The sequence below is a fragment of the Schistocerca americana genome, chromosome 7, assembly GCF_021461395.2.
Source record: "Schistocerca americana isolate TAMUIC-IGC-003095 chromosome 7, iqSchAmer2.1, whole genome shotgun sequence".
Lineage (NCBI taxonomy): Eukaryota > Metazoa > Arthropoda > Insecta > Orthoptera > Acrididae > Schistocerca > Schistocerca americana.
The window spans coordinates 111,895,515-111,921,799 of record NC_060125.1 but is presented as its reverse complement, the minus strand read 5'-3'; the positions used below and the strand labels follow the sequence as shown (position 1 = coordinate 111,921,799).

The following is a 26,285-nucleotide window of genomic DNA, read 5'->3' as shown; positions in this document are numbered from 1 at the left end:
GTTGGTGGGTTTGATGTGGACGGACGTGTGAAGCTGGCCCTCGTCAAAGATTTACTGTCCTACTCACGTACTCTCTGTGGGAAATATCACTTTGCGATGAAGAAAAATGATCCTAATCCTACTCCCAATGATCCAACTCCCCAGGACACTATCCAAATTGAACCCTGCCTGGAACAGTTCCGTCCTCTGTCGCAGCGGGACCCACCTCCTCTTCCTCAAAATCACCCTCTCCAAACCTTCCAGTAATTGCTGACTTCCAGCCTTGCATCTCAATCCTTCTTAAAAAACCTTAATCCTCCTCCCAACATCTCCACTGCTGAAGCCCAGGCTATCCGTGATCTGAAGGCTGACCGATCCATCGTCATTCTTCCGGCGGACAGGGGTTTGACGACTGTGGTACTTGATCGTTGGGAGTATGTGGCTGTGGGACTGCGTCAGCTTTCAGACAACACCACATACAAAGTTTGCCAAGGTAATCCCATTCCCGATGTCCAGGCGGAGCTTCAAGGAATCCTCAGAACCTTAGGCCCCCTGCAAAACCTTTCACCTGACTCCATCAACCTCCTGACACCACCGACACCCCGCACCCCTGCCTTCTACTTTCTTCCTAAAATTCACAAATCCAATCATCCCGGCCGCCGCATTGTAGCTGGTTACTAAGCCCCCACAGAACGTATCTCGGCTTACGTAGATCAACACCTTCAACCCATTACATGCGGTCTCCCGTCCTTCATCAAAGACACCAACCACTTTCTTGAACGCCTGGAATCCTTACGCAATCTGTTACCCCCGGAAACCATCCTTGTAACCATTGATGCCACTTCCTTATACACAAATGTTCCGCACGTCCAGGGCCTCGCTGCGATGGAGCATTTCCTTTCAAGCCGATCACCTGCCACCCTACCTAAAACCTCTTTCCTTATTACCTTAGCCAGCTTCATCCTGACCCACAACTTCTTCACTTTTGAAGGCCAGACATACCAACAATTAAAGGGAACAGCCATGGGTACCAGGATGGCCCCCTCATACGCCAACCTATTCATGGGTCGCCTAGAGGAAGCCTTCTTGGTTACCCAAGCCTGCCAACCCAAAGTTTGGTACAGATTTATTGATGACATCTTCATGATCTGGACTCACAGTGAAGAAGAACTCCAGAATTTCTTCTCCAACCTCAACTCCTTTGGTTCCATCAGATTCACCTGGTCCTACTCCAAATCCCATGCCACTTTCCTTGACGTTGACCTCCATCTGTCCAATGGCCAGCTTCACACGTCCGTCCACATCAAACCCACCAACAAGCAACAGTACCTGCATTATGACAGCTGCTACCCATTCCACACCAAACGGTCCCTTCCCTACAGCCTAGGTCTTCATGGCAAACGAATCTGCTCCAGTCCGGAATCCCTGAAGCATTACACCAACAACCTGAAAACAGCTTACGCATCCCATAACTACCCTCCCGACCTGGTACAGAAGCAAATAACCAGAGCCACTTCCTCATCCCCTCAAACCCAGAACCTCCCACAGAAGAACCACAAAAGTGCCCCACTTGTGACAGGATACTTTCAGGGACTGGACCAGACTTTGAATGTGGCTCTCTAGCAGGGATCCTGCCCTGAAATGAGATCCATCCTTCATGAAATCCTCCCCACTCCACCAAGAGTGTCTTTCCGCCGTCCACCTAACCTTCGTAACCTCTTAGTTCATCCCTATGAAATCCCCAAACCACCTTCCCTACCCTCTGACTCCTATCCTTGTAACCGCTCCCGGTGTAATACCTGTCCCATGCACCCTCCCACCACCACCTACTCCAGTCCTGTAACCCGGAAGGTGTACATGATCAAAGGCAGAGCCACGTGTGAAAGCACCCACGTGATTTACCAACTGACCTGCCTACACTGTGATGCATTCTATGTGGGAATGACCAGCAACAAACTGTCCATTCGCATGAATGGACACAGGCAGACAGTGTTTGTTGGTAATGAGGATCACTCTGTGGCTAAACATGCCTTGGTGCACGGCCAGCACATCTTGGCACAGTGTTACACCGTCCGGGTTATCTGGATACTTCCCACTAACACCCACCTATGCCAACACCGGAGATGGGAACTTGCTCTTCAATATATCCTCTCTTCCCGTTACCCACCAGGCCTCAATCGCCGCTAATTTCAAGTTGCCGCCACTCATACCTCACCTGCCGTTCAACAACATCTTTGCCTCTGCACTTCTTCCTCGACTGACATTTCTGCTCAAACTCTTTGCCTTTACAAATGCCTGCTTGTGTCTGTGTATGTGCGGATTGATATGTGTGTGTATGCGAGTGTATACCTGTCCTTTTTCCCCCCTAAGGTAAGTCTTTCCGCTCCCGGGATTGGAATGACTCCTTACCCTCTCCCTTAAAACCCACATCCTTTTGTCTTTCCCTCTCCTTCCCTCTTTCCTGATGAAGCAGCCGTTGGATGCGAAAGCTAGAATTTTGTGTGTATGTTGGTGTTTGTTTATGTGGCTATCGACCTGCCAGTGCTTTCATTTTTTAAGTCACATCATCTTTGTTTATATATGTATATAAACACAGATGATGTGACTTACCGAACGAAATTGCTGGCAGGTCGATAGACACACAAACCAACACAAACGTACACACAAAATTCAAGCTTTCTCAACCAACGGTTGCTTCATCAGGAAAGAGGGAAGGAGAGGGAAAGACGAAAGGATGTGGGTTTTAAGGGAGAGGGTAAGGAGTCATTCCAATCCCGAGAGCTGAAATACTTACCTTAAGAGGAAAAAGGGACAAGTATACACTTGCGCACACACACATATCCATCCCCACATACACAGACACAGGCAGACATTTGTAAAGGCAAAGAGTTTGGGCAGAGATGTCAGTCGAGGCGGAAGTACAGAGGCAAAGATTTTGTTGAAAGACAGGTGAGGTATGAGCGGCGGCAAATTGAAATTAGAAATTAGTGGAGATTGAGGCCTGGAACATAACGAGAAGAGAGGATATACTGAAGGGCAAGTTCCCTTCTCTGGAGTTCTGACAGGTTGGTGTTAGTGGGAAGTATGCAGATAACCCGGACGGTGTAACACTGTGCCAAGATGTGCTGGCTGTGCACCAAGGCATGTTTAGCCACAGGGTGATCCTCATTACCAACAAAAACTGTCTGCCTGTGTCCATTCATGCGAATGGACAGTTTGTTGCTGGTCATTCCCACATAGAAAGCTTCACAGTGTATGTAGGTCAGTTGGTAAATCACGTGGGTCCTTTCACACGTGGCTCTGCCTTTGATCGTGTACACCTTCCAGGTTACAGGACTGGAGTAGATGGTGGTGGGAGGGTGCATTGGACAGGTTTTACACCGGGGGGGTGGTTACAAGGGTAGGAGCCAGAGGGTAGGGAAGGTGGTTTGGGGATTTCATAGGGATGATCTAAGAGGTTACGAAGGTTAGGTGGAGTGGGGAGGATTTCATGAAGGATGGATCTCATTTGGGGGCAGGATTTGAGGAAGTCGTATCCCTGCTGGAGAGCCACATTCAGAGTCTGATCCAGTCCCGGAAAGTATCCTGTCACAAGTGGGGCACTTTTGGGGTTCTTCTGTGGGAGGTTCTGGGTTTGAAGAGATGAGGAAATGGCTCTGGTTATTTGCTTCTGTACCAGGTGGGGAGGGTAGTTACGGGATGCGAAAGCTGTTTTCAGGTTGTTGGTGTAATGGTTCAGGGATTCCGGACTGTAGCAGATTCGTTTGCCACGAAGACCTAGGCTGTAGGGAAGGGACCGTTTGGTGTGGAATGGGTGGCAGCTGTCATAATGCAGGTACTGTTGCTTGTTGGTGGGTTTGATGTGGACGGACGTGTGAAGCTGGCCCTCGTCAAAGATTTACTGTCCTACTCTCGTACTCTCTGTGGGAAATATCACTTTGCGATGAAGAAAAATGATCCTAATCCTACTCCCAATGATCCAACTCCCCAGGACACTATCCACCAAAACTAACCTAATCTCAACATTGAACCTATCCTCTTCCAGCTCATACAACCTTCCAGCCATGATCCTCCCCCACCACACATAACCACCCTTAGCTCCAAATAGTCCCCACCATCCTTCCCCCGACTCCATCCTAAGGACATACAAATCCTGGAAACAGATCCAGACCCAATCATTCTCCCTGCAGATAAAGGCTCCACCATCATTGTGATGTATACCTACCTGATGGAAGGCCTCTGCCAACTGACTGACTCCTGCACCTACAAACTCTGCCAGAGTGATCCTATCCCGGAAGTCCAACATAGCCTCCAACCCCTACTCAAATCCATAGTTCCTTTCCAGAACTTCTCAACTAAGTCAATCTTCTTTGTCACCCCAACTACACCCCACACACCCACCTTCTACATGCTCCCAAAAATCCATAAACCCAACAAACCTGGACACCCTGTTGTGCTCCCACTGAAAGAATTTCCACTCATTAACCAAAACCTCTAACTGATTGCCAGGAACCTAGTCTCCTAGATCAAAAATACTAGCCACTTCCTTTACCAACTTTCCATTATTCCCACATGCATATGCCCTGGGTCCCTATTTGTCACTATTGATGCCACCTTCCTATACACCAACGCCCCTCAAGTTCATGGCCTTGCCATTATTGAACACTGCCTGTCCCAATAGGGTGTGCCATTTTCGGGGGCAAAAAAAAAAAAAATTTCATCATTTTATGAATGAGGAGGCTCAAAAATGAACCTTTTGATGTTTAACATCCTATTTTAAAAGGTTTTTCTTTATTAATAAACATTTAGCTTGGTAAGTTTCCATTTGATTATTATGTAAATTTCTAACAAAAGGGCATAAATTAATATAAACTAAAGCAAAATTTTCTCAAAATTTGGTTTAATGAACTGAAACAATTTCTTTCCATTCTGTCTCTATTATCAAGTGCTGAAAACACATTGTAAAATATGTAAGAAGCTTCAGCCAACAATATTTGTTGGATTTTTTTTTTTACTCATTCCTAGAAATCATCCTTCTGTGTGCTTCCTGTGCTCTAATGTATCCTTCTCATTTCTCAGGAGTACACACTTTGACAGAAGCCTCTGCTCCTTGTTTTCCATACCTTTCTATGGACTGTCCATGACATGACTACTTTTGAACTTGTCTTGGTTCTTGAATAAAGTTTCTTATTTCTAATGTTTTGAGTTTACATTCACCTGACCAGACTATCACTTCCAAATGTGAAGTTCCATATGGATTTACTGCAGGTGTCTTCCTAGGGTGAATGGATGAATCTGCTGGTATATCATGATCTTCATTCCTCAGTTCAGTTATTTTCTGGATCCCTGCTTTGCCTTCTTCTTAGTCTTCCATACACAAAAGTATCGAAAGCATCATGTCATTAAATATGAACCTCAATGAACATTCAGTTGTTGGTGAACCGGTATTTGCTATTGCCTTCTTCTGGTATTTTAGGAGCTTCGGTTGATAAAGAATGTGGTGGGGTGCTTCCATCCAAGAGGATTTCAATTTGATTGTAAACCAGTGGGAATAGTAAACAGCAACATTGTATTCCACCAAAAGTTGTAATGACATCAAGTTGTTACCTTTAAGGCTATGTTTTGAAAGCCATGTGTGACAAATCCTATTTACACTTGTTAACCATTGAGAGCAGCTTGCAGGACCAGTTTCTAATACTGCCTTATCAGTTGGAAGTGCACCTGTCCTTATAGCCTGATTTATCCTGTAATCATATGCCTGATATGCAGAGAGATCTGTGAAAACAGTATCACTTGTTGGGACCAGAGGCTCTGGAAAACAAATTCGTAAAAATGAGGAATTGATTTCAAGTTCTGTTGCACTATCAAGCATGTTGCTGGACCTACCACTCCACTTGCTATTAGACAAAGTTTTCCCATCCAACTGTTTGATCAAGTGGCTCGACGATGAAGAGCACAAACCAAACAGATGAGTTTATGATTCTGCTTTGTCTCAACCCAATGAACCCAATGCATGACTCCTCCTTCAGTGTTAATATTCGTTATTTGTTCAGTCACCACAAACTTTTACCAGCGCTGTTTCTCTCTTAAAAAAAAAAATCACCAGCAAGATGATTAGCAATAATTTCAGCAGGTTTCCTTTCATTAAGGAATAAAATTGGCTGACTAAAACAGTGTAATGCTCTTCTTTCACAACACTTGGAAACTTGGAAACTGATAACTTGAGTTGTCTGCTTGTAGCTTAACTTCAGTGGAATCTTGGCGCCTGTCAAAGAAGATGCATTTAATCTTGCCTATACTGCATTGATTATGAAATTCTTTGTCAAGTGATTCATGACTTCCTTTTGGGCCCTTTTCACTTTGTTGTGATCAACCAGGAATCTTCAGTCTCCTTCAGTAATTAACCCAGCATCCAGTATGGAGCCAGTATGCAGAGTGACATTCCGAAACTGTTACATATTATACTGACTTGTACTTCAAGTATAGGGTACATCAGAATCATCACATGATATATGCAAAGAGACTTCTGGATCTCTGTCTTTAGCATCAGTTGCCTCTTCCTCTTTTTTTGGAGAAAAAAATTTCATTTGACTGTAATGTTAACTCTTCTTTCATTTTCTGCTTATATTCAGCAATTCTTCTGCACTCATTTTCTTGTCTCTTCTGCTTTTTAATTTGTTTTCTGCACTCAGGTAGATCTGGTAACCCCCTTTGATGCCATCCAACAGATCAAACTTTCTCTCTTTGACCTCTAACAAACACCAGTTCTTTGACAGAGGTAATCACATACTTAGAACGAGAGCAGGTGTGCACTCCATGTTTACAGTTAGCATCACATGAACATGTACCCTCAAATTCTGAACACAGCTTCATCTTACACTTGCAAGGAGCTTGTCTAACATTTCTATGAAAGCCTGTTTTGCTTCCAATTTTCCTCTGACAAGTAATATGTTTTGGCTTTTTCCCAGTTTTGTTCTACCTTCTACAGGACTGCAACTCTAAGATTTAAAATTAGCACCACAACAACTATTTGCTAGTCGCCACTTTTCGAGTTCTTTGGATAGATATCCTTTGCGAAAGTGGCTACTGAGTAATTCCTGACATTCTCACCATTCTGGAAGCCCATATATTGGAACAAGGAAGCCCATATATTGGAACATCATGCAGTGTTGACAGTTCAGAAAGCAGCATTTCTCAACCAGTTCCTATGACCTTGCTCATGTGAGTCATAGTTGCCAGCCTTGTCTTCCTTTTACTAGCCATGGTACCAAATTTTCAGATTTTGAAAGTGGAAGAAACTGTTTGTGCTTGGAAAAAGAAAAACAAGAAATGTCACTGTTTGTATGATATTAAGAAAAAGACATTCTGCTACAAATGAGTATTGTTAGCCTAAAAACTTTTATGACTGGCTCAAAATGATACCAGGTATTATAATATATTCTTATCCTTAGAGCAGAAGTGCAGACAAAAATAATGATTAGAAGGCAGTTTGGGTGTTTCACATGAAACAGCAAACTGTCACAAAATTGAAGTAGCTATGTACCAAGGAAAACAATGTAACTGTGGTTCCTTGTAAATATAACTGGGAGCTGCTAACCAAAACTCAACTTTATGACCTCCCTCATTTTTTGAAGAAGGAATTCAAAATATTTGACAACCCTACTCTCCCAACATCCTTCAGACTTCAAACCATCCATCTCATTCTGTACACACCCTACCAACTGTATCTTGACCCACAACTACTTTTCTCTAGGAGAAAACAAACTAATCCACACCCAAGATCCTTCCCACATGGCACCCCTGTCCCTCTGTCAAACTGTTTATGGGTCATGTGCAAGAAACCTTCCTAGCCTCCCAAAACTCCCAACCCCTAGTCTGGTTCAGATACATTGATGATATGTTCATGATCTGGACTCAGGATCAAGACACCATGTCCACTTTCCTCCATAACTTCAACACCTTTTCTCCCATCTGTTTCACCTGGTCTCCTTCATCCTTCCTGGATGTTGACCTTTATCTTGCTGCTGTCCACTTTAACCCCTCTAACTCCCAAGAGTACTTGCATTTTGATAGCTGTCATCCCTTCCTCACCAAAAAATACTGCCCATACAGCCTAGCCACCCATCGACAACATACCTGCAGTGGCAAGAATTTCCTTGCTCAGTATGCTGGAGGCCTCAAAAAGGCCTTCACAGACAGGCAATACCCCCCAAACCTATTCCACAAATAGATTTCCCATACCATTCCTCACACATGCCCAATCGTCCCAACACACCCAGAATCAGCTACAAAGAAGTGCCCCCTTCATCACCCATTATCACCCTGTTCTGTAAAAAATAAAACATATTCTTTCCCAGGGCTTCGATTATCTCTTATCCTGCTCTGAAATGAGGGACATCCTACCCAAGATCCTTCCTACCCCTCAAAAAGTGGAGTTCCATCACCCACTTGACCTACACAACATCCTAGTCCATTCCTATGCTACTCCAATTCACAACACCTTGCCACGGTGATCATATCCCTATGGCAAACCAAGGTACAAGACCTGCCAAATTCACCTACCCAGCACCTCTTACTCCATTCAAGTCACAGGCTTATCCTAACCTGTCAGAGGCCAGGCTACCAGCGAAATCAGCCATGTCATATACCAAATCTGCTGCAAACACTGCACAGCCTTTTATGTTGGTATGACTACCAACTGGCTGTCCACCATGATGAGTAGCCAGCAATCTGTCACCACCTGGTGACACAACATGCATATGAGCACAACAGGCTCAATTACAATGGCTGCTTCACAACCTGAGCCCTCTGAATCCTTCTTTCCCACTAGTCTCTGAAGTACACTTCCTCTGCTCTTCTAATTGTCCTGGCCTCAATGTCAAGAACCCCACAGCCCCACATCCTCCATCCAACAGTTTCCCCTCCCTCTGCCCCATCACCCCTCCCAGTTTATGTCCATACTTAGCCTTCAGCGTGTGCTGCCTCTCACCAGTCACTATACCTGCCACCCCTTCCTTCTGCATTCCTAGCCAACAAACTGGCCTCTCTCGTAGCCACTAGCTACCTACCACAAGCCCCACTCCTTGCCTCCTACCTCTTTCACCCTCTTTGCACCCCACCCAACTCAACCACAGCTACCCCATCTGCTGCAAAAATAGCATTTTCACTGTCAGTTTAGCTGGCACCCTGTAGGGGCATAGGCTTGTGTGTGTGTGTGTGTGTGTGTGTGTGTGTGTGTGTGTGTGTGTGTGCGCGCGCGCGCGCGCGCGCGCGTGTGCATGTGCATGTGTGCTGCGTTGTGTGTGTCTGTGTCTGTGTGGGTACTGTAGCTCATCAAAGTATACGGTAACTCTGAAAGGCAGCAAGTTTTCCATCTGCTGTGTGTGACTGTTGATGTCTCAACACTTCTGCTGTTTGGTCTCCTTTAATCCTAAAGCATACACAACAAAATAGTTACATCACATTTTAACATGTATAATATATTTAATGATGCAATACACATTTTTTTCCTGCTTTATGTCTCATTATTCATACATCTTTGACTTGGGCTTGGAGTTCTTTGATTTAACATTCACATTTGTGCCTCTGCTATTTTTTTCTAATCTATTTCAACCACACTATTTTCTCACAGAGCTGTATAGTTTGAAATGCTTATCATTCATCTTGATATATCACATCTGGCTGTTAGCTCTACCAAAGAATTTTTAATTTTTCATCAGTAACTATCAAGTTTTATGTATTAGATTATTTAATTTATGTTTATACTAATTTCATGTATCATATAACTAAGAAGAAGATTGCCTCTTCCTCATGCTTTTATGTCTCCCTTGTCAAACTGCTTTTTATTTATATGTTTTTTCTTTCTTTTTTTGTGGGGACAGGTAATTCTAAAATTTGTGGGAGAGATTAACTCAAAAAGTGTCCTAGCAATTCAGTCCTAGTGAGTACATAACTAATGTATTTGAGTGATGTATCCCTTTGATTTTAAATGGTTAAATCATTTGATTTTCTCAGGTAATAATATGAGTGGATTAAATTAATGAAATTAGATTCCATGTGCTTTCATTCTAGACAAAACAAACTATTGAGAAACTACAAAATATTGTGTCATCAGACGGAAGATTTCGAAATCTGCGGGATGCATTACATCGATGTGATCCTCCCTGTATTCCCTATTTGGGCATGTACCTGACAGACTTGTCTTTTATTGAAGAGGGAACACCAAACTTCACAGAAGATGGTCTGTTAAATTTCTCCAAAATGAGAATGGTAAGTGTGGCTGAAACCTTACATTTGAGCATGGAAAAGCATTGTTTGTGTGTCTGTGTATGTGTGTGTTTCTTATTCACTTGATGAAATTGCATGCAGTAATGATAGATTCTTTATTTAAGTTAATGTGTACAGGTGGGCTAAATTTAAACTGTGAGCTGTCATTAAAATAGCGACTCATGCATTTTGTGTACAGAGGAATGACTATGACTTGTAATTAAATTAGTTCTAGGAAAATGAAAGCAGGAAGATTGGGGCTTAATGTCCTGTTGATGACTAGGTCATTAGAGATAGAGCACAAGCTCAGGTTGTGGTAGGATGGGAAATATATACACTATGTGATCAAAAGTATCCAGGCACCCCCAGAAACAATACGTTTTTCATATTAGGTATATTGTGCTGCCACCTACTGCCAGGTACTCCATATCAGTGACCTCATTAGTCATTAGGCATCATGAGAGAGCAGAGTGGGACACTCTGTGGAACTCACGGACTTCAAACATGGTCAGGTGATTGGGTGTCACGTGGGTCATATGTCTGTATGTGAGATTTTCACACTCCTAAACATTCCAAGGTCTGCTGTTTCTGATGTGATAGTGAAGTGGAAATGTGAAGGGACATGTACAGCACAAAAGTGTACAGGCCTGCCTTGTCTGTTGACTGACAGAGACCACCGACAGTTGAAGAGGGTCCTAATGTGTAATAGGCAGACATTTATCTAGACCATCACACAGGAATTCCAGACTGCATCAGGGTCCACTGCAAGTACTATGACAGTTAGGCAGGAGGTGAGAAAACTTGGATTTCACGATTGAGCAGCTGCTCATAAGCCACACATCACGCTGGTAAATGCCAAATGACGCCTTGCTTGATGTAAGGAGCATAAACATTGGTCAATTGAACAGTGGAGAAAGCATTGTATGTAGTGACAAATCATGGTAGAAAATGTGGCAATCTCGTGGCAGACTGTGGGTATGGCAAATGCCTGGTGAATGTCATCTCCCAGCATGTGTAGTGCCAACAGTAAAATTCAGAGGCAGTGGTGTTATGGTGTGGTCGTCTTTTTCATGGAGAGGGCTCACAGGCTTGCACCCCTTGTTGTTTTGCATGGCAATGTTACAGCACAGGCCTACATTGATGTTTTAAGCACCTTCTTACTTCCCACTGTTGAAGAGCAATTCGAGGATGGCGATTGCATCTTTCAACACTATCGAGCACCTGTTCATAGTACACGGCCTGTGGCAGAGTGGCTACATGACAATAACATCCCTGTAATGGACTGGCCTGCACAGAGTCCTGACCTGAATCCTATAGAACACCTTTGGGATGTTTTGGGACACCGACTTCTTGGCAGGCCTCACTAACTGACGTTGATACCTCTTCTCAGTACTGCACTCCATGAAGAATGGGCTGCCATTCTCCAAGAAACCTTCCAGCACCTGACTGAATGTATGCCTGTGAGAGTGGAAGCTGTCAGCAAGGCTAAGGGTGGGCCAACACCGTATTGAATTCCAGCATTACTGATGGAGGGTGCTGCAAACTTATAAGTCATTTTCAGCCAGGTGTCTGGATAGTTTTGATCACATAGTGTATATTTGAGTGTTGCAGCATGTGAAAACTTGGAAATTTGAGTAGGTCATGGACTGTGTCCAGATGAACGTAGCAGTTAGGGCAACCACTCATGAGAAGCGGCACATCCAGATTCGAGTCCTAGTCTGGCACAGGTATTCAACTTTCACCACTTCATTACCACAGTGCCGTGTGTGATAGGAGTCATGAATTCTCACACATCCATTCCCTTTCTTTCCCCATTCTCTGTTTCATGTAAAAGGGTGGGAAAGAAAATTAGGTGTGTTCTTTTCAAAGCAACCATTCTGGCATTTGCCTTAAGTGATTCAGGGAGACCATGGAATTCTGAATCAGGATGACTTTGTGGAGATTTGTACCACCATTTACCTGAATGTGAGAGGTGGTAGTAGCAGTATTAATAACATTTTACGTAACTTGCCAGAATTGTATGGGCTGTATAGAGTAGACCACATCCACATTGAAAGAACATTGTGTAGAACATCGGTGCTGCACTCGTCTTTTGCAGCCCACAAAGTCTACCATTTCTGAACATTGTATATCCACTAGGCATACAATGAATTATGATAAAACAATAATTTTGGCTACTACTTATTCATTTTGGAATTTCATTAGTAAACAGTCCATGGAGGTGCACATGGTGGGAAGCCTGATTAACAAAGACAGTGGCTATCATTTGGGTAACATGTTGGACCCAGTTATTTTCATGACATGTTCTCAGTGAAGACAGCTCGTTTTACTACAAGCCATTCCAAACAGCAACCTACCATATCTCTTAGTGTCATAATTCTGCTACTGAGAATGCTGCCTGTTGGCAATGGGCCCAGGCTTGCAGTTACAATCACAACACATCAACAAAACTGTTGCAGTGCACTCATAAATTGTGCATTGTAGGCAACTGATGTAGTCTTCAATGACTCACTGAATATAACTGGAAGGTGTCCAAAGGAAATATGTTGTATGGTAGTAAACAACTACTCCAGAAACAGCATCAAGTGTTAAATTCACCGGGAAAATTGTTTAAGTCACACTTCCGTCAGATTTTCAAAGAATGTAATTATTGATTCCTTATTAGATTATGAGAACAATTTGGTTTTAGAAGAAATAATGTTAGCTCTGCTGTTAGCAACAGAGGCTCCACATATCTCCTAGCTTTAGGCTAACTGCAAGGAAGTGTGGAAGATATGCAACTCAAATATCAATGAAAGAGTGTGCATAACTGCTTGCCCAAAATTTAATGGACTAAGGAAACATGCATTGCTATCATGTATTTGGAATATGCTTTTTTATAGGCTTTTCTAATGTGGAAGAATTTTTTATTTATTTTTTTAAATTTTTTATTCTTAGGCATCAGTCAAAGGAGTACATGCAGACTAGAAAAGTAGCACTAATGGAATGAGATACAAGGCTAAAATAAGGAAATATGTTAGGCGGGGCTGCTCTTTGTCACCACACATATTGAATTTGTATATTGAAGCAATAATCAGGGAAGTAAAGGGCTAATCTGATTGTGAGAATGAGTTGTTTATGGTGGACAGAAAAGCAGCAAGGTACAGATGATGACATAGCAGTAATTACCAAGAGTGAACAGATATTGAATCTGATGCTTAATGGAATGGAGTGAATAGTAGCTGGTGTCAGTGTAGTCATAAACAAGAGAGAAGTTAAGGTAATAGTGTGTGCAAAGATAACTTTGGACAAAAGATTTTTTAGGAGGTGAATGAATTTTGATATCTCAGAAGTATAATAAATGAGTGATGAATAGGCTTCAAGGAAGATGCAGCAGCAGCATTTGCACAGGAAAAAGAAACATTTTTGGAGCACTTCTCTCTTTTGGTGCAAATAATGGACAGGTGGGCAGATAGAAAGGGAAATGTATTGTTACAGCAGACTGTGAAGATCAGATGGATTGATCACATACGAAGATGTTCTAAAATGATACAATCAGAGAAAATAGCTACCAAACAATGTAATGAAAAAAGGTAGTAAAATAATTGGGAACATATTACAAAATGAGTCATTGCCGAAGCTGTTGCTGAATGGCTGGTGGAAGGAAAGAATTACAGGGTTAGGTGTATAAGAATTACAGGGTTAGGTGTATAAGCCAGATCATCAACAACATTGGATGCAGCAGTGAAGCTTCAATGGAGAGTATAGTTAGGGGAGATAGAGAGAGAGAGAGAGAGAGAGAGAGAGAGAGAGAGAGAGAGTCATTCTGTTAATAAAAGGTCTTTCAGACCATGATGCGCACATTTTAACACCAAAAGAAATTTGTACAAACATACACATGTTAAATATAATTATAAACTATTTGTGAATCTGAATTCAGTGGCAATAGAGACCTTTTGAAACCTAATTAAAGAACAAGAGTGGGAAGTTATTTATAGCACTGATAACATGTTTGATAATTATAATGCTCTTCTCAATGCATTTTTATGCTCTTTGAAAATTGCATGCCATCAGAATATTTAAAACAGGGTGCTGACACTAAAGGCAACCTGAGTAGTGGAGCAATAGGATAAGGACATTACGTAGAAAAAAGTGGGAATTATGTGAAAATGTCAGAAATAACCACAATCAGGCTACAGTAGCCCATTACAAACAGTTCTGTAAGGTGCTTAAAAATGTCATTAGGAAAGCAGAAAATGTGTTGTATGAAAATAAAGTGGCTGATTCTTAGGATAAAATAGAATCATATAGCCATCTCTGAAGGAAGTATCTGGCCAGCGGCATAAGGTGTAGGATGTAAAGTCAATACATAGTAAAAATGTTTTTGTTATTGAAAAATCAAATACGTGTACCATATTCAACAGTCTGTTCCATAATAAAGGAGGTGAATTAAATAAAAACTTAGTTTCTGCAGGCAATCATATACCTCTCTTAGAAAATGGTTTTCCAAGCCTGGTATCTCAAATGCACCTCCATGATACCGAAAAGAGTGAGACTGAATTACTAGTTAAATTGATGAAGATTCGAGACTCTAATGGGTATGTTGGACTGCCTATAGGATACTAAAGCACTGTGCTGTGTTTGTAAGTCCAGTACTTAGCCACATTTGTAATTTTTCCATCAGGAATGATCAGTTTCCAAATGATTAAAGTACTAAATAGTGAAACTAGACCTATTTCTGTGCCATCTGTCTTTGAAAAAGTTATTCAAAAGTCCATGTATTTCAGTTCACATTATAATGCCCACTAGTGCAGAGCAGGGCAGCTATGAACTGGGACGGTATGAGTGGGTGGTGGAGGTGCGGTGGGGGCCCAGGTGGCCCCGGGAAAAGGCAGCTGCAGATGTAACAAGTTCTTTTAGTGATGTGTATGCACTGCTTTATACACTGCGTCAGTGGCCAGCTGACCACTGAGTTTTTGCTGGAAAAGTGACCCACTGCCTCCTGACCAGGAGTTAGCCATGCTGCTGGAGATGAGCTGGTGTGACCAGCCACACCGTGGCTCTTAAGTCTGGGGTAGGACATAATGGACAGAGTTACTGCCTTGCTGTGGCCTTGAACCGGTGACCCTTGCTGGCCGGTCCATGTAGCATCTTTGTCTGGCACAGCCCATCATCTCATCATCTCGGTTGGGCTGTGGGACTCAGAATAATTATATTACAAAAATGACCAGTACTTATAGCCAGCTTCAGCGGGCTTGTTGTGCATGTTCTCCAGTACCAGTCTTAAAACACTAATGCCACTGTCAATGTGGAAATCTGCCTTGCCCCTTGTTGCACTAGTCAGTGCAGTACTGCTGCACTCATTGTTTCAGCAAACTGACATGCCTCACAACACTGCACTAACCGTGTTGAATTATTACAATGCCAACATCCCATGCGTCGACTGAAATAAGACTGGCACTTGGCGGTCGAATTACCCCGGATGGAGCCTCCCGGCCAACGATGCCATATGCTCATCTCATCTCTCTCATCTCCCAAAGCACTGCTGCATTACTCTGCTCAGGCTCACACTAAAATGCCCTTATATGGTCGTTACATAAATAACTCCCCCCCCCCCCCCCTCCCCGACCCCCATCTTCTCCCACTATGAACAAGACCCATCCCTTGGGTCAACCTTTAGGCCATTTTCACATCAAATTACATGGTCCCAATGACACAGACAAATTTTATTACTAAACAATTGTGACTTACCCTGTGGTGTGTCTACTAGCTTCTCCCAAAAGTTGGCCCGAGTTCGATTCCCAGCCGGGTTGGAGATTTTCATTGCTCCAGGACTGGGTGTTGTGTTGTCCTCATCAAGTCGCCCAATGTGGCGTCGACTGAAATAAGACTGGCACTTGGCGGCCGAATTTCCCCGGATGGAGCCTCCCGGCCAACGATGCCATATGCTCATCTCATCTCTCTCATCTCCTAAAATTAATAATATTGTGTGGATCCTCACCTACACAGATTTCCCTAGAAGTCCCTACTTAAATGGGTATGTCCAAATGGCATAGCTCTTAAATCATTCATGTCTTACTGTCAGTGGAAATTGAATTAAAATATACAGTTGTACTCAGTTTTCATTTCTACTTATACTACGTGGTACTAAAAGGGTAGGTTTTGTGTACTGGCTCCCATAATTTGGCCCAACTTAGGTGGTACCTCACTGCATGCTTGCTTTCTGTAACCCTAACAAGCACTCTTCAGGTGATGAAAGGTTAGTATTGAGTTGTCCACGCACCACATGATTGAATTGAATTCAATTTTATTTGATCCTGTAAGATTACATTGTGTACAGTAAATGTACGTGTAATATAGGACATGTCAAAGTATTAAAATTCTTTATCAATTATTTTTCTACACCTTCAGCTCACATTTTTCCATCACTGATAATGAGTAACAATATATACAAATTTAATGGCATAAGTATTCTGCAACACTGTAAAACTCTTTTTCAATGAGATAGTCTTTAAGTTTCTTTGTAAATTCATTGTGAAGTACACTATCTTGCAGGGTTTTGGGCAGACTTCTTAGTAGTCTGATACCACAGTACTGGAGTCCTTTTTCTAGCATTGCCAGTCGGTGGGGTATGCTCCTTACTTCATTCTTCTTTCTTGTATTGTGGGTGTGTACACTAGCATTTGTAATCTAGTCCTCACTACCTTTTGTGATGTACATTATTGTTTTGTATATATACAATGATGAAAAAGTTAAGATACCTAAATTCTTGAAACAATTTCTGCATGTTTCAGAGGTCTTTCTTCTTAAAATGGTCCTAAGTGCTTTTTTTTGTAATGTGAACACTCGTTTTGTCTCTTGTTTGTTTGAGTTTCCCCACACCGTCACTCCATACTGTAAGTATGGTTCGAAAAGTCCATGATACACTGTACACAGAAGGTTCTTGTCTGAATACTGTGATAGCTGCATCATTAAGAATATGACAGAGCTCAGTTTCTCACAGACATTATTAATATGTTTTTTTTTTCCATTTCAGTTCATTATCCACAAGAATACCTAAGAATCTAGCAGATTCTACTTCTTCCAGCCTTGTTCCGTCAACCTCTAAATCCATGTCTACAGCCTTTTCCTTGTTTTTAAACACTGCATACATAGTCTTTTTTAGATTTATAACCAGTTCATTTTCCAACAGCCATTGAGCTGTGACATTTGCAGATATGTATGCTCTTCTCTCAAGCTGTTCCATATTTTGGTCACTATTTAGTATTGTCATGTCATCAGCATACAATATTTTCTTTTTTCCTCCTCAACACCTATATCATTAACAAATACATTAAATAACAATGGCCCCATTACCGAACCCTGCGGCACTCCATATTTGATGGATTTGGTTTCTGATTGGTATGAGTTTCCTAATGATACGTACTGCTTGCGGTTGCACAAGTATGATTTTATCTATTCACCTGTTTGCCCCCGAATGCCATAGTTGCTTAATTTTTGTATCAGCATTTCATGGTCAATGGTGTCAAATGCCTTTGAAAGATCCAGAAACATTGCAGAGACAACCTTTTTCTCATCTAAGGACTGTAAAATGTATTCTGTTAGACTGACAATTGCTGATTCTGTAGATTTACCCTTTCTGAAACCATGTTGTGAGGTCATGAGAATGTTATGTTTGTCCAAATAGTTAACTAATCTGGTATACATAAGCATTTCTAGGATTTTTGAGAAACCTGATATCAGTGAAACTGGTCTGTAGTTGTTGGGATCATCCTTACACCCTTTCTTGTACACTGGCACTACCTTCGTTATCTTCAGTTTTTCTGGAAAAATTGCATCTCTGAAAGAACAGTTTGCTATGTTCAGCAGTGGTGTTATTATCTCCTCACATACCAGCTTTATCACATGATTTGATATTTCATCATCACCAGCTGATTTCTTGGACTTCAGTTTCTGTATAGTTTTCCGCAATTCATCTTCCGTGACTGGTCTTAAGAACATAGTACTGCATGATCTTTTTGGTACCTTAATACCCTTCTGTTTTTGACTATTTCTTTCCAATTTTAGGTTTTCTACTATACTGATATAGTTATTATTCGGTATGTTTGCTATTTCCATACCATCTGTGACCACTGTGTTGTCTACTTTAATTGACCTAATACCTTCTTCTTTGTTTGACCCATCTTTTTCCTTTCTTTCAGCATTGATTGCATTCCAAGCTGCCTTTGCCTTGTTTTTTGAGTTCGCTATAGTGGTGTCAATTGCTCTTGCTTTCGCTTCTCTTATTGTTTTTCTATACTTCTTTTTTAACATTTTATAGTTTTCAGCTTCGCCCATCTGTCTCACGTCCTGAAGCTTCCTTCGCTGTTCTAGTATTTCACTCGTAATCCACTGTGTTTGATCTTGATGCCTTTCTTTTCTCTTTACTTTGGGAAATGCTACATTAAAATGGTACTTAATTGTTGAAATAAATGCATCATATTTTTCATTTACACTCTGGGCCTGTAGGGTTTCATTCCAGGTTTCCTTACTTAACATTGTTCTAAAGATGTTGATATTTTGTTCATTGATGATCCTAATTTCTTTGGTTGTTTGTTTTGGTTCTGATACTGTGTCATTACTTCTGCAAAAGCTGATTAGTTGTCCATGATGATCAGATATTTCTGTCTGAACTACATGTGACTCATAGTTACACATATTAGTAATTATGTTGTCAATAATTGTCTCACTTTGTGAAGTCACTCTTGTTGGTGCAGTTATTGTCACTTTCATGTTATGCTGTATTAACAATTCTTCAAAATTCTCTCTTATTTTTGTGTCTCTTCCCATGTCAATGTTAAAGTCTCCACATATAATGAGATTTCTCTTCATATTCATTCTCAATAAGCTAGCGACTTTTTTTAGGAAGATACTAATATTGCCACATGGTGACCTGTACACACAAAACACTCTAAAATCCTCTGCCACTATACCAGTAACTTCAAAGTCTTTTTCTCTAGCTATGGGAAATGTAGCAGCTTCACTGTTTACATTCTTTGATAGAGTACCTGTTTTAATATATATACAAACGCCACCACCCTTATATTTAGATCTGCAGAAGTAACTAGCTAGTTTGTAGTCCTTTATTGCCACATTATGTATTTTACTTTCAGTTAGTCCATGTTCACTTATGCGTAATATGTCTGGTCTGACTTCACTCAGGAGTACTTCTGCTTCTAATTTTTTGTTACCAAAGTATTGAATATTTTGATGAAGTACTTTTATGTAATTTTTCTTTTGTTGGTTTACATGTTGTGAGCTGTATTCTGGGGCAAATTCTTTACTATCTTTTTTTTTTTTTTGTATGGTGCTTATATTTTTCTTTTCCAGCTGGAGTGTATGATTTTTCATCCCCTTCAGGCCATATTAGTTTCCCTTGCATCTAATGATTTTGCAGACATCTGCAAACATTCTGCTGAACGTTACAGACCCCAGTCTATTTAAATGCAAGCCATCCTGCGCTAGTGAGTTTTCACATAGGAATTTGTTTGGGTCTGTTTGGGTCTATAAAAATTGCCCCAAGACGATCACATTGTTCTTTAAGAGCACAGTTTATTTTGGCGGTATATTTTTCACTCACCGACCTTCTGTTTATGATTCTGCTAAGTATCAGACGAGATCCTACATACATATTTCTTGCAGAACGAATCATGTTTCTTGTTTTGCTTGCCATTTCTTCCTCACTGCTGCTCCTTAACAAATTCGTCCCAACATGTATAAACACCCCATTATAGTTATGTCTGGTTTTAGAATCTGGTTCTGTAGTATCTTGTCTTGCATTTACCATATTTTTAAAATGTTTACCGAGTTGATGCGTTCTAATACCAGGTCGTACGTCGATCTTGCAATTGGGGACAGCGATATTCTTCAGCAGCGAATCGCCAATTATTAAAAAGTCATTTTCCTTTTGTTGCGTATCTATCGCCTTGTTTTTCCTTTTGCCGTATGTCACCACCTTCCATTTATATTTATCTTCCGGTTTTTGGCTTACTGAGTTTACCGAGACATCAACGGGAACACTTCAAATGTTGTTTTTAAAGTACGATTGGTCATTCGTATTTTCGCGATCTTCTTGTTTTTCCGTTTGATGGCTTTTACACACACAGGACTTCTTTTCTTGTATTAATGTATCGTTTTCTTTCTTGATGGTTGAAAGTTCGGTTTTTAATGCCTCAATGTCACTTCGTAGTAACTTTATAATTTCGTTTTTTGTATCAACTGCACTTACAAGATCGGCCGTTTCGTCACGTAAACAACCGTGACATGTCCACGGAAAATCATCGCTGACGAACTTTAGATTTACTTTCGCGCACTTTTCGTGTAACCAGAAGTTGCATTTGATACACAGAATACCCTTCATCACACGCTTTTTACATTCTCTACACGAAGAACTGTTCATTTTTTGCCTTTTTAACGAGAGAGAAGCGTCACTACACTTTCCTATCGGCGCCATCTTACCAATGTGTGGCTTCTTGCAAATTTGTCACTACCCCTCATGTATACTGTATGCTATCCATTGCAAATTTCTCACTACCCATTATCAGTTTTTTACTGCTTTGATTGTTTATTTTAATTTAATGATATCACCTTTATCTGCAGTTCTGAACACCGTTTTCAAAATTTTACCTCGAGCATCCAACTGTCTTCTCTTATACTTTGTATGTGCCACAACTTTCACTTCTTGGCTCATTTGTTCTTATAGTTGCTCATAGGACCCACGCAGTTTATCGCACTCCCATGATACATCCTTTAGTACCCCTATGCTCTTCGCACTTTGCAGAAGTTCCTTGAGTGTTTCTTCCAGTCTCCTCACCCCGCTCCGTGTTTCCCATGTGTTAAAAACCACCTTCAACATCCAGTAAAGGCTGGTGATTATCACATCATCTTGCCTCAAGAATAGCAGTCATCCTTCCAGGTGCTTGTTCTGCCACACCTCCATCCAATACGGGTAATGAAATGCAATACTGCTTTGCCTCATGTTCCTGTACCATTGCTCTCAGTGTATCTCAACCTGAAGACAAAGACAAATACCAGCCTTTCTTCCTCCTCAGAAGGATGCTGCCACTAGCAAGACTACTAATAAACAATGAAATAACAAAAAAGATTGTCTGTACTAACATATCTTATTCACTACAATCCTATACATATGCAAACATATAAACAAAAGAGTAACTGGGAAACACCTCCTCTTCTTGGCCTTAAGAACTGTAGTATTTCACATACAGGCTCTACCACAGCTTCTTGTCTTTTTCTCCAACTCCTTCTCACTGCGTTCATCTCTCTCCCGGAATCTTCTCTGGACTACCTCGAAAAGGTTGTGGATGCCCATCATGTACTAGGATAGTCCATAATTTCATAGAGTTTTCATTTTGTATGTTGGTATTCCAGTTGTTATGGGCTTATTCATCACCTGTCTTTCTTTATTTGTAGTTCACTGTTGCTATTTGAGTTTACATATAATCATTTTGTCATTTGGAGAAAGTGAGGGAACTGTGGAAGCTCGAAAATGGAGTGCCAAGTGGAGAAACTGGAACGTTTCTGACATATTCTTCTGTTTGATTTCAACAGAGCCATACCAGTAATGGAGGCAGCCAGAAACATTTGCAATGCGTATGGTGATAATGCCATTTGACAGATAAAGGCAGAAAATGGTTTTCTCATTTTAAGGACAATCGTTTTGACATTAGTAACTTTCATCATTCAAGAAGATGTTTGAGGTTTGATGAAGATCGTTTAAACACATTAATCCAAACTAATTGACATCAGTGTACTCACCCCTGATAAATGTGGTGAACTATGCTCATTTTGCCATTATGTGATGTTCGCATGCAATGGGGAATGTTCAAAAATAGGTGTATGGCTACCACCAGCTCTAAGCCAAAATTACAAAAATCAGTGGGTCGCTATACATGTATCTCTGCTTGCTTGTCATCAATTGGCTCATGGATAACGCTGAACATATCTATCCTGTATCATTACTGGTGACAAGAAATGGAATCTCTATGTTAGCATAAGGAAAAGGAAGCAACAGTTGAGCCCAAACAAAAAAGCAATTTCCCATATAAAGATCTCCAGTGAGCCACAAAAGATAATTTTATGCATCTGTATGGTGTACTACAAATTGCTTCTTGAAGGTGTAACCATCACTGCTGAAGTTTACTGTCAACAACTGAGGCCTGTTAAATACGCAATCCAAGAACAAAGACCAGGAAGATTGTATCAAGTGATTCTCCATGATAATGACCACTCACATTCTCCTGGACTAACAAAAAACACTGTGCCAGAGTTGGATTTGGAAGTCATTCCACACCCACCTTAATTACCTGAATCTTGTACCCTCAGGTTTTCACCTATTCCACTTTCTATCAAACGACCTTCAAGGAGCGTCCTTTCCATATGAAAATACATTTCAAACATGGCTCTATGAGTTCTTCATCTCAAAACCACATGATTTTTACAGTTGTGGTATCAGAAGTGACCCTAGTATTGGCAGACTGTTGTAAATAGTGAAGGAGAATATATTATTGATGACTAAACTCTCTGTTATGTGTATCTGCTGTGTTTATTAAACTTATGGAAAAATTCTATGAACTTATGCACCAACCTAGTACCTTTGCTGTTCTTACTGGCAATTGAAGCTTCACGGTGACTGGTGGAGTTGTTTCCACCACCTGATAAGGTCTTTGATACCTTGTAATGAACTTCTTCATCTTCCCTTTTGGCATACTCATTTCCATACTTCTTCTACTGTTCTTGAAAACTCATACACTAACTCTCCAGATTTACCTTTCTTTGCCTTTACTAAGTTGACGGTCGATTTACTTTTTTGACCATGCACCTCCTCATTGAGGACAACCCAATATTAGTGTGTGCTTTTGAATTAGGCCTATAACCTGATACAACATACTTAGATATGAATCCCAGTCCACAAAATGTGTGTTCATTTAACATTTTTCCATTTGTTCTATGTACTTAGCCTGTTCTGTCATTGGCTTGTGGATAAAGAGGAAGGACCTTCTTAACCTCTGCACATGCAAAAGCAGACACAATTCATTCAATGAGTCTTACATGAAATTTGTACCCTACTCCATAGTTATAGTATCTTATACTCCAAACTTTAACATCCAGTCGTTAACCACTGCTTGTGCGACTCTCACTGTTTGCTGATTTGGCATAGCAGCCATCTCTACATACTGAGGAAAGTGCTCTGTTATTGTTAATATAAATCAGTGTCCTACTGATGTATGATTTTATGGTCTTAATACATTAATCCCAAGCATTTCAAATGGTTTTGATACTTCTGATAGCCTTTGCTATAGTATTCACTCTCTGTGCACACTGGAAGCAACTGCACACATATTGACTCACATCTGCTTTCCTTCCTCTCCACCAGTATCTCTAGGATACTCTCTGGTTTCTTGCTCTGCACCCTCCATGTGTAGGTAACATATAATCATGTACTGCCTTTAAAATCTTCTCCTTAAACTTCGCCGGCACTACTACTCGTGGCTCTAGTGGCACTTCCTAGCACAACAGTCTGTCACATCTGCTAAACCGTGTTTGCATCCTGCACTGTTTATAGACACTGTGAGCACTCTGCACTGCCAGCCACTTTGCAAGACTATGACCCAAAATTGTTGCCAGTGCTACCTATCTGCTTAAACATCTGCCCTTCCTTGCTTCTTTCTCGACTTTTGTTTCATAGTTTCAATTTGCTAAGTTTCAAGGGCCACCTTGTCAGCCTGCTAGATGGGTCCTTCAGTCCCAATAACTACTTACAGCAGCATAGCCAGTCACTACCCAGTATTTTCTCGTGTAAAGATAACATCTAAAATATTTTACACCATAATTTAATTTCAACATCTCCTTCTCTGTCGTTGACAGGTTTTCCTGTGCTGCATTCAGCTGTCTCAATGTGTAGGCTTCAGGATTCTCTTCACCCTTGATCTCCTGGCTTTAAATACATCCGAAAGCACGATTAGTTGTGTCACATGAAAGGATAAACTCCTTCTGAAAAAGTCTGGAAGTACTAGAAATGGGGATGTGTCAAAACTCTCTTCAGTTCTTCAAACTCACCTGACATTCCTCTCCGCACATGAATTTCACACCTATGTCAACAACCTCTTTCACAAATTTTCTATAGCAATTTAATATCCTCGAAAAAGATTGGAATTCCTCAATCAACGTAGACACTGGGAATAGCTAGCTGTACACCTTGTAGTAGCCTGAGGCCTGTCCTCACTCTGTCTTTCGTATTTACATTGCCTAAATACCATAACTCTTGTAATGAAAAATGGTGCTTCTCTATGCTCATCGTCAGATATGCAGTTTTCAATTTCTTAAACACTTCCTTCAGACGTTATCTTCATTGCTGTATGTCTTTTCCAAATATGAGGATATTGTACATGTAAACTAGACACTGCCACAGTTTCAAGCCTCTCGACACCCTGACCAACAACGTCTGAAACAATACAGGTGCTTGTTTTTGACCAAAATGGCATAGTCTTGAACTGATAATGACCTTGTGATACCAAAAATGTTGTCTTCAGCTGGTCTTCAGGAACATCCTCCAATTGATAGTAATCACTCTTTATATCCATGGTTGAGAAATGCCAACATTACCCCACATTATCTATGATCTCAGTAGACCGACCCATACACTTCTTTGGTACATTTGCTATAACTGTGTCCCATGGACTGTTATTCTGTTCTGTTATCCTGTCAGCTAAATGCTAGTTAATAAAATATTTACTTGGCTACAAATACTTAGAAATACAGTATGTTTTCTTGCTTTGTTCCTTTTTGGTGTTTGATGTTGGTCACAGGCATTGCTGGCAATGAACACTATGAAAAAGATAAATCCTCAAATTCTAACAGTAATTCCTCCACCCACTCTTTCACTATTATATTTAGATGCTCCACTTCCATATGTAATGCAGTCATAACAGTGCCTTGCAGTTACTTGTGGTTCACACTCCTTATAAACCACTCATCCTCATCTGGAATGTCTAAACTCACTATTAACATCCCCTTCTTTACCTTCACTACCTCAATGTCAAAAATCATCTATATTTATGTGAACCACTGTCCTATCATGTATCTGTTGTGTACATACAACATTTTTATTAGTAAAACGACTTGCTAGATCCAGTATATCATTCTGCTCCAGAGGCTCCACAATACATTACATACCCACAGGTAAATCTAGCTGCACATTCACCCAAAGCAACATCTCAGTGCTGCCTGGCACATTATTATGTGACTCAAGCCTTAATGCAGTTGTACACATTTTAACTGGTTTTTCCAATATGCTAGACACCTCTTGTACCAGATCTACTCTTGTAACTGTTTTCTCGAGCTGCAATGCCATTCCAGTTAATTCTACTGTACATTGCCAAAGGTCAGTTTTAACACATTGTTGATACAAAGTCTGACTCCTAGGTCATGCTGCAGCCCTCGCTCATGTACAGTACTACATCTACTTACTCCTTAAACTGAACAGCCACAATACAAAAATCTACCTTCCTTGATCCCAACAGTCTCACATCATTATCTCTGGCTCAGTGTAACTTACAGCATGGCAGGTTCCATTGCCTTTGGCCTACTAAGTCTCTACTGACAACTGACACATATGCCCCTGTGTCCAATTAAAATGTATACTCTTTACCTCCTAAAACACCTCTTGCTGCACATTCCACATCTGCATACATATCTGTTGCATGTAATTCCTACAAGAATGACTTTTAGTGGGCTTTGGGTACCCTCTTGCATTTGACAGCTGCTTACCACCTCCTTGTCTAACGCTATGTTCATTATCAAAATTCTACTGCTGAAATCTTCCATCTCCTCTCCTCCCTGTGGCTGGCAAGATTGCCTCTGTAAATTCCCATTTTGCATATACCTGTAACCCTCAACGTTCACAGAAAATACGCTGTGTCTATCGTGTACTTCTGTTGACATATCAATTTCTTCCCACTCCATCACCAACCTATTAGCAAAACACAGATCATTTGGCACACATG

General features: G+C 41.0%; 1 protein-coding gene across 1 annotated transcript in view; it reads left to right on the top strand.

The window, feature by feature from the left end:
- LOC124622752 (ras-specific guanine nucleotide-releasing factor 2-like) overlaps positions 1-26,285 on the top strand; it is an 898,440-nt gene that overhangs the window by 767,268 nt on the left and 104,887 nt on the right. The window contains exon 24 of the mRNA XM_047148541.1: positions 10,051-10,248. Coding sequence (XP_047004497.1) covers positions 10,051-10,248 — 198 coding nt within the window. The remainder of the gene's footprint in view (positions 1-10,050; positions 10,249-26,285) is intronic.